The following is a 10,431-nucleotide window of genomic DNA, read 5'->3' on the forward strand; positions in this document are numbered from 1 at the left end:
ACACAAAGAACAATATTTTTTACACAACAAAATGACGTAACAAACATCTGAAGACGTTGAATCAATGTAAAAAACGACTGATTTGCTGTCTGGGGTAAAAGTTCTCTTGGGTCAAAGTTAGGGTCTTGGCAAGAATGTCTAACCGTTTTCAAAGTGCTTTGATCAAACCATGGGGAAGTGCTCCAGGCAAAGCTCTAGGGCATGTCAAGAATGTCTGAACGTTCTGATAAATCACGTTTTCCTTTTGCAAAAGCACTAGACTCGAGAACAACCGATGCTGGTGATTGTGCGAAACATAGCTTAGAATAAAATGATGGTTGGATTGTTTTTATTGATCAGCGGGATTGTTATTTCTTCATCAGGTATGTGGAAAATATTTGTGTGAACTTAATTAGCATAGATTTACTCTTATCATATGTAGAAAGTTACTTTTGTATAAATATAAGCCAAAATTGCGTGCTTGCGATAAATAATATAGGATGTATTGTTATTCTCCTACTGTTGTATTTTGTATTCTGTTAGACCAGTGCTTCTCAACTGGGGGTCCGCGGACCCCTTGGGGTCCGCGAAGCGATTTCAGGGGGTCCGTGAAAGCTTGCGAGTTTGCAGCATGATTGATAAATTACGAAATGTAAAAATTGGTTGGTTGTGCTTTATTTGTGTATTAGGCTACCGTGATTTTCAAACTGTACTTCCCAACGAACCGGTGCGATGTCCTTTGAAAGTTCAAAGGTTTGGTTTCTAACTAAACAAATATCATATAAATGAATTAATTTTTTAATAAGGCTATGTTCAACTTAATTTTTTTGAGACAGTAGTCTATTGGTCAATGCTTAACTTAGAAATACAAACGTTGGTCAGCAGTCTATCACCACTCACAGTTTTGTGATGACAAAGATTATAACGAATTAATATTGATTAGAAATGAAAAAAGGAAGAAATTGTTCGTAACGGTCGCAAAATTCTATTGGTTTTTGATAAAATTTATAGAAAAACATCAAATCAACATAATTATAGATTATATAGCCTACTGATTTTTGATGTGCCAACATAAAGCTCATAACATAATTTCTCCAATGTCATCAATAGTCATAAGTGTGTCGCGAGTTCACCAAATTCTTTTAATTGTGTCGTTTCGAAACTCATAAAACATTTGATTCCATTATAATTATAGGAAAAGCGATATACCAAAATTTCAGATAAAATTTTTTTGGGGGTCCGCGACCGCTTCGAAGGTACCAAAAGGGGTCCGCCAAAACAAAAAGGTTGAGAACCACTGTGTTAGACCAGTGGCTCTCAAACTTTTTCCCGTGACGCTTTTCGAAAAGTTTGCTAACTTGCAACGCACCCAGCGATAGGAATTCTAGTAACTTTTGTTTATTCCTTTATGTCTCCAGTCTTCATTTGTCTCGCGTCGAAGTTAATTAGAATGGCGCAATGTGATTGTTAATAAATCATATTCCCTTGTTATTGTGTGATAATAATGAGTTCGAATACACGTGTCAGGGGATAATGGTATTTGTAAGCTTTTTATTACGCAATTGAATTTAAATACGAAACTGAATCATAGTGCTACCATGGCCATGGTGCTACCGAAAAATATAAACGATGTGTTGGGCGACGTCAGGCACAGTTTGAGAGCCTATTTTTTATGTGAAATATGTTGCCAAATAGATTCAATTGTTTACAACTGTTTTTTTTGTTTTTGTTTTTTTTTTACTAATTTTATAGCAGCAAAACAGGCTACTTTTACAAAACCTTTTAACGCCATTGAACAATTTTAAATGTAAAACTTGCGCTACTTGTTGTGGATCAATAGAGTACAAGATCATCATTCAACTTATTACCGGTAGAAAATATATATTTCAATAGTAAATTTTAACTGTAGCCTACTTTTATGTGGGCCACCAAATAAACACACAAAACCACTTTCACTTACTTGAAAAAAAAACCGATGATTTTTGTATAATTTTCCAGTTGCTGATCAACCCTGTGCCGACGTAAGAGGAACCTGCGATATCTGGCCTACCTTAAGATGCCTGGGAGGATGGGGGAGCCAGGATTTATGCAACGGAGGAGGACATAGAAGATGCTGCTTGGGATGCGGCTTTGCATGTTAGTGTTAAATGTTAACAATCATAATATTGTTATCAATTATTCAAGACAACCAAACCGGTTGAACATTCTAACTGACCTGACAACCTTATGTGAGACTAGTTTACGGTAGGCGTGTATATAAACATAAAATAGTGTGACATTTATTTACATGTTATTATCATAATATTTAAAGTAATACAATTTGCTAAGATATTAATTTTAAGAAATTATTAGTGATGGAGCATTTTACTTCGTAATTTTGAAGTAAACTGATCAATATTTTGTCTACTTGCCTGTATTCTTTACTATGGAACCAGTAGAAGAAATATCCGATGTGAAAACCACTCCACTTCAAATTTAATACCTGGCTTAGTTTGGAAAGCTTGAAAAACATTAGAACATAGTTTAGCTTGTGGCCTTGTGCCTTGAGAAAATTAATGAGCAGCTGGCAATTTGAAATTGGTGACGTGGGAGTGGAATGATTACGGTAATTTAGCCTGCTATAAATGGAGGGTCATTAAAATGTTGTTCATTTTAAGTAAACAGAAAAAAATGAACTTGCTGTATACTACAAAGCTTTGTAGCCTATATCACTCGGCATCAGTTCAGTTCAGTTGTTTTTATTGTCTTTTGTTGTTTTTATTATCTTTTATTGTCTTCAACATTAATGATACATTGACTAGCCGCGTGCCTTAGTTGGTTGGGTAGGCTATTTATGACTAAAGCTATCACTGTCAATGTCAAAAAATCAATATTCTCTGAACGATGCAATGGTAAAGAAGTCGTTAAGCTTTCACATGCCATCTACGAACATGTTTAGCGTGCTGATGAGTATTCTCTTGTGGATTGACATTATAAAGTTGTTTCTAAGTGTGATTTGCTGTACACGTCGCTGTTTCTGTAAAATGCTTGTAATTTGTGAAGTATTTGTAAACATAAGTCCAGTACAAATACGTGGTATCATCCTTAACATCAGGAGGTAACCAAGTAGCCTACAGTCACCAGAATAACGCAAGTCACTTTATTTATCAAATGTCTGGTGAACAGTTTCACCCTGTTTTTAATACTTGATAACATACAAGGTTTGATTAATTTTGCTGAGTTTTTTTTAAAGCGTGTGTGATCACATACAGTACGATAGAAGCCCAGTCCCAGACTGCAAAATCTAATATGTTTACATCGATTCAACGTCTGCAGAAGTGGATTTTGTTGTCTGGGCTGGGTTCATAATCAACCTCGTTAATTGTCATGTTACAAATTTACGTGTAACAACAATGAAACAACACACTACACACACCGCGAATTGTTCACTGTAGTTTGTTTTTTTATAACACTAAAGACTACACGATTCGAGCACATTCTTGTGCTAAAAAGCTATGATGAAACGGGCCTGCCAATGCTTACTTAAAAACAACTACCGGTAGCCTTCCGTTTTCTCTTCATTTTTTTTCCATTCTTGAAGTTTAGTTGAAATTTTAACCGTTCAACTACACTACACGATGTTTATACAAAATGAATCCGATGCTTATACAAAAACGATCAATTGGGACTACATTTGTTATAAAAAAGATTAATTTAACCTGTGGACATTTTTAAATTTTATAATCGAAACGATTGAAAGCTTGATGACAAATGCTGTGAAAAGTTAATCTATTTCAAAATTTGTCCTAAAAGTAGAATCATCACTCAGTCAACCTCAGCGGCCCATCTCTCGTCAGTAGTTAGGAGCCTCTGCAAGTAAGCCCTGTGATACTGCCACTTTTAAAACAACTTTCTTCAACCGAAGATAAAGATTCGTTCAATCAACCAAATTTCTAAAAGTTATCTTTTTCACTTTACTTGCTTTCTCGTGTAAAAGTAATTTTTGTATTTTTTTAAATTCTTGCTGTTGTTACATTATAAAACCAAGCCTACTTGTCATAAAAAGTTGTTACACAACAATGATAGAAAAAGATGTACTTTAGGCAACAAAGCGCTACTGTGTTTGAGAATGCTCTGTGTTTTAATGCAGGCGATGATACACAGCTAGAATATGATATACGTCTCACTCAACAATATGCAATGTACTGTATATTACGCTAAGTTTTGCCCTTACAAACTAGGTAAATGTGTTCAGGTATAGCCCAGGAAACAGTGGATAGTGCCAATGATCAAGCTTGCACTGGCGCTAGAGGAAACTGCCAGCATATTTCAAATTATTGTAACGGAGTATATGGCACTGGAATGTGTGGTGGAAAATTAACAAGACAATGCTGTGATCCAAAAAATTCACTTGCTCTAAGTAAGAAATACACTAAAGAAACATGATCTAGTACCCGGTAGCTGAATTGCTGTTTAAGATTTACTTAAAAGATGCCAAAAAAACTGGTGCTTTTTGACTTGACCTTAACTTCAAAGTGATTTAATGTAAAGTTGCAATTGTTGTAGAAGTATACTGCAATGGTTTCTCATAAATCTTTTCAATTAGACTGTATTTTGCTTAAATGACTTTTGTTTGAAATGTCTACAAATGTGGCATAGTGGGCTAGTTGACAAAGTAGTACAAACCACCTTATGGTATGGAAAGCCTGGTCTCCATTGACGATGACACCAGGACAGCGACAACACCAGAGAAAATTTAGGAATTTTTATTTAATCTTTGGGCATAAAAATTTCCCACCGTCAAAAACTAACAGCCCCTTACACCTATGGCTATGGCAGTTACCAGTTTTTTTGTTGTGCCGTATTTAACATCTCATGTTTTACAGACTGCCCTTTGGTTATTTTTGAAGCAACAGAAAAGGTAAAAGGTTTAAATGATGTACCAATTAGAATTCATCCAGATTTTATCGATGCAATGAATATCACGGACCAAGCAGCGCGACTATGCAATGTAGAGGTAGGAAATAGATTTTAAAATACCAATCCACTGTTATGAATATTATATATTGCAGTTTACAGTGGAATTCGGTAAGAGTTGCTATTGTTAGTCACTTTCACAAAAAGAAAGTGTTTTCGAACCAGGTGTGAACTTTAAGCTCGTTGATGTAATCTCAGAAGAAAGGCGCCTTTGTACTGTAAGTTATACAGAAGCTTGACAAGGGCTATTATTATTATGCTGTATAGCCGAAAACGTTTTCAATCCTTGTTTTTTTTTTAAATTGTGCTGTTAAGTGCAGACGTGCAGTGTTGCTTGCTTTATTTTGATCACGAATGTGCACGAAACAATGAATACAATGAGCACGTAGAGATATCAATATAGATAAACGTTACAGTAGTAGGCTTTGTCAGAAAGATAGTCGAGAGTAGAATTTATGACAACCAACTTGAACTTTATGACAACCACCTGCTTTGCCTGGACTTTGCAGTTGTGTTTGCAATGTAATGGCGCCATCATGCGAAGTAAATCGGTTGGCTATTATTTCTTTCCTTTAAAAAATATTAGCTTCAGCCGACTACACAATATTTTTTGCAACAAAATAATCAAGTTTGATCAGCTGTGATCTCTGTTTAGTTGTTCTCCTTGATAAATTCCTCCTATTTTTTTTATATCTTTTTGTTTTTATCAATTCAAGTCTCATGATTTGTTTGATAGGCCTACTGCCAAAGCAGCCTATTTCATTTTTGTGTTTTTCTTGTTCGTTTGCCTTGTACCATCCCAATGCAAGTATTAAGTGAAGTGAATGCTTTTAAATTGCTTTTAATTTGCTTTTTTTCAACAATAAAAAAGAACAATTTGACATAGTTTAAAAAAAAAAATTTTTTTTTTTGACTGTTTTTAGATTTTGATTATTCACTCGTTCCGCAAGAGGCAACCAAGTCAAAAAATTTCTGTAGGGTCGCCAGTGACTCGTCCAAGCAACCACTTGGCAGGACATGCAATTTCTATGTACGGAATACAAACGCCAGACGGACTGTGCAATGGGAGATGCATTCAAGGTCGGTAATTTTGGATTATTACTTTATGCAATTTTTTTTATTGTTTTTTTTTAATAAATAATTTTGTTTATTTTATTTCAATATATTATTGTTTCATTTTATTTAATTTATTTGTATACTACTTTCATTTCAATTTAATGACCAAAAACACGAAGCTAAAACTACTGTCAATTTTAAATAATAATTTCGATTGAAACTATAGAATATTTGTAATGAGTATCATTAGGCTCAGTGCCGGATTAAGGGGGGGGGGGCGAACTGGGCTGAAGCCCAGGGCCCCCACTTTTGGGGGCCCCCATCTCAAAGAAAAAAATCTACTAATCTTTTTAGTTGCACAACTGGAGATTACTGCTTTAATTCGTATCTCAAACAAGAAAGGGCGGCTCACCCATATGTGCTGCGGTGCTGCAGCACCCCTGCCCAGCCCCAGTTATTCAATTTTTCTTTGTTTTTTTTTTAACAAAAAACATATTTATTTGATACTTTCATATCCGAAAATGGTACGGATTACGGGTCAAAGTTATGATAATGCTGCCAATATGAGTGGCAAGTATAACGGTCTTCAAGCTCTTCTGCGCGAGAAATGTAGTGTAGCTCATTATGTCCCATGCACAGCACATTCACTTAATTTAATCGGTAGCCTAAATGTCCTGTAGAAACATGCCGTTCTGCCGCTGAGCTTTTTGAATTGTTGCAAAGCCTTTATTCATGGCTCGTCTCGTCTACTCATCGTTGGCAAGTCCATCGAAAATTCCTAGATGGTTTGCCTGTTTTGAAGACATTAGGGCCTATCTGATACAAGATGGTCAGTTAGATATGATGCAGTTCTTCTTCTTCTTCTATCGAGTCTTCTAAAGTTCGTTGATACACCACAGATTGACACATTCTTCCGCAACGGAGTTATACACTGACAGGTCCCACCTACTGCACCGGGTGGCAAGCCGAGGGCAAACAAGAAGGTGATCCGCTGCATAGGCGTAGCCGGGGGGGGGGGCATGCCCCCCCCCAAATTTTCCAAGTTTGGATTCCGAAGTTGAGCCCTTTGTTGAAAATATAATAAAGTTTGTAGAAATTTATATCGTTTTCCAAGACATCTGGCTATTAACACCCTCAAGGACTTGTTTTAGACACACAGAAAGACACCAATAAATTTTGCAAATCGTAAATCGCGCAAAATTTACGCGATTTACGTTTCTTTGAATTAATTTGTGGAAGCAAATTCAGAATGGCTTACTCTGTTGGGTTCTTGTGTAGTTATTGAGTTTTTGTGTAGCTGAGTTTTTACTGTTTTCTAATTTTAGCCGCAGTTTTTGCCCGTTCATGTGTAAAAGCTATCTTTAATAAGTTAATAGCTGTTTATTTGCTAATAAATTTCATACAAATATTACCCTAAAAGTCTTTTCAGAAAGCGCTATAATCCATTATTTGAGTGTAATTTTTCAAAAATTTTCCGGGGGAGCATGCCCCCGGACCACCCTAGAATACGCGTGCCTTCGGCACGCTCTAACCCCCCTACCACTTTTATTGCTTCAACCCACCGGGATACGCCACTGCACATGAAGTGGCGATGGCTTTAAATCAGTGGTTCTTAACCTTTTAGCAGTGGGGACCGGCAAAATTTTTAAAAAATGTTTGCGGACCGGCAACCAAAGATCGTAGTGAATAGACTGAATATTTGTAACGTTTTGTTAACCAAAGTTGTCGTTGCGCACCATAATGCAAGGTTTTAGCATATGATTTGTATTCAGGACGAAAATTAGGATAAAACGGCAATCAAATCAACTCAAACAGAAAAATGTCAATCCATTTCCATACAAAATCAATGACAGTGGGAAATTTGCTACTGTTACGCTGCCAGTAGCCTATGTGAGGAAAGCGAGATATCAAAAAAGTTTCTAAAACACGTAGCTCTGTTTCGGCATCCAGGCGATTTCTTTGCTTTGTAAAAGCCAGACATGAAAAAGAACTGTCGTTTCTAAATAGCTGGTTGAAACAATCACCATCAAATCGATTGTTTTGAAAGTTAGGCACAAATTCGTTTGCAAGAGATAACCAGAAGTGTGACGATGATGTTTTTCGAATCTGGACTGCAAAGTAGAAGCATAACATATTGTAATTCAATCAGACTTTCTTTTTCATGAAGATTAAGGTCGCATGTGTTGACATCATCGATGCATGGATTGTTTATCCAGAAGTTTCCATGTCGAGGATCTTCATGTTACGCGAAATGAATCGTTAAAATTGTTAGCCAACTCTTTCAATTGTTGACTCACAACGCTCAGCACCTCTTTTTACTTTTTTTACCACTCCATTTCACCAGCATTTTCCACAGCCACTCGGCTTGTCTTCATTCCATTTTTTGAAAAACAAGATCTTTGCTTTCTCAAACTCCGGTTCTGGCAAATTTCCATTGCAGGCCTGACTTTATCCCGGAACTTCAAACTTATCTAATTCCAAATTTTCGTATCCAACGACTTTGAAATTTTTCAAAATCAAGGACAAAATTCCCTATTTGTTTATGTATTTCTGTGTTTCAAAACTTTTTGAAAACTAGCCTACTGTATTACCGTATGCACTTTGTCACAAAAACATTATCAACGGCATAGAATTAGGTCATCAAAAAGTTCACCTTTATTATCAAACAATTTTACGTGGAGATATGTCAGTTTTACAGCTGTGCATGTTTCACAGTGCGATCACAATTTTACAATATGCTAATGACTCCACATTGAAATAAGCTTTGCAGAAAGTAAGATCTTTTGCGGACCGGCAAAAAAATGACACGGACCGGCACCGGCGGTTAAGAACCACTGCTTTAAATCAAACACTTTGTTGTTCTCTTTAATTCATTAAATATTTGGCCCCCCCAAAATTTTTTCTGGCTGCGCCACTGGTCCGCTGTTTGGGGCTCGGTGCCACAGATACATGCAACTGGGCCCCGTGTCGTAGCCCCACTCCACCATTAATTTTTAGCAAACAACGTCACTTGATAAGGGCCCCCACTTTCAGCTCAGCCCAGGGCCCCATAAACCCTTAATCCGGCTCTGATTAGGCTATTTTGTATATCAGGTACCGTAGTTATAGAAAGCTGAGTCTCAAACCGGACTATCCCAGTTAGTCAGTTACGTTTTGAAAGTTGTAATCTATTGGATTTCTTGTAAATATGTTCAGATTCTTGATGAGGGCTTAGATTAAACCCAAAACGTTCAACTGATAACACTTTTTGCAAATACGGTATGTAAAATGTATTTGCTCAATCCTCTTGTGTTATTGTGCTTTGCCTGTCGGTGGTACAAAAACAAACTCTTTTCCGAAACTACAGGTAGGCTATCACTTAACTAACTTATTTGAAACCGAGAACATGGTATGCATGCTTTTCAAGTGTTTTTTTAATTTTTTGTCCTTATCGTTTCAGATGGCCAAAACAGTGATGCCAGTTGTTTTATTGATCTTATCAAAGAAGCGGGTTTACGTTGGGGAGGGGATTTCTTGCCTCCCGATCCGACTCAGATTGACGACGGTTTAAGCCTCAATCCAACAGAATGGAGGAACCGTGTCGAAAACTTGCAAACTAATTGCTAAATTAATCAATGTTAAGGTTTCAATCAATGTTACTACTACATTATCTTTTCTTACATGCCGTAGTGTCATCAATTGCATTGGTTCTTGTTGTTTCTAAGAGATTCCACAATAAAATTAAGGAGTTATGCTTGTATCATAGCCAAAAAAGTATGACTTCCACGCTTCCAACATTAAACTCTGAGAATGTTTAAAATGCTCTTCTTCAAAACAGCCATTAAAAAATTGTGTGCAGTGTAGCGTAATCAGGAGTTTGAAAGATAAGAGAAGGATTGTGATATTAGCCTAGTAGCCTACCTAGGCCTATCTTTCAAAACAACCAGCAAAAAAACGGACAAAATTTTACGAAATTTGAATCTTACTGTTTTTATTCAAAAAGTAATGATATCATTATCAAACAATTGCTGGTATACTTTGCTATTTTTTTAGTAAGATAACTCACCGTCATTTGATCCATCTTTCATTCCACCTTCCATTCCATCTTCCATTTTATCGTCCATTCCATCTTTTCATTCTCTGACTGTAAATAAGCTGTTATTTTGTTTGTATAAATCAAATTATTTTACCAAAACTAGGCTAGGCTACGACCAGGGGAGCAGCTGACCCGAAGACTAACATTGCCACTTCGGACTTCTTGCTGTAGGCGTATCGCATCTGTGATCGCAGTGTAGCTTACTGTAGGTAGCCTACTATGTTGTCGCAATGGACGCAAAATAAAACATTAATGTTGGTCTATTATTACTGCAGGTTCGTTGTAAACTCTGATTTCAAATCAAGTCCATTTCTTTGTTTCGATAGCGCCATAAACTATCAGTTAGCCTACTAAAGTTTTTATCT

General features: G+C 36.4%; 1 protein-coding gene across 1 annotated transcript; it reads left to right on the forward strand.

Moving 5' to 3' along the window:
• Positions 1 to 248: 248 nt before the first annotated feature.
• On the forward strand, positions 249 to 9,728 carry LOC145780057 (uncharacterized). The gene is made up of 6 exons (XM_082591768.1): positions 249 to 362; positions 1,978 to 2,115; positions 4,214 to 4,378; positions 4,845 to 4,975; positions 5,859 to 6,015; positions 9,431 to 9,728. The coding sequence occupies exons 1-6, from the start codon at positions 311 to 313 to the stop codon at positions 9,595 to 9,597; spliced, it is 810 nt and encodes a 269-aa protein (XP_082447894.1). The 5' UTR covers positions 249 to 310; the 3' UTR covers positions 9,598 to 9,728.
• Positions 9,729 to 10,431: the final 703 nt, after the last annotated feature.

The sequence above is a fragment of the Aplidium turbinatum genome, chromosome 11 (genome assembly GCF_918807975.1).
Source record: "Aplidium turbinatum chromosome 11, kaAplTurb1.1, whole genome shotgun sequence".
NCBI classification, from domain to species: domain Eukaryota; kingdom Metazoa; phylum Chordata; class Ascidiacea; order Aplousobranchia; family Polyclinidae; genus Aplidium; species Aplidium turbinatum.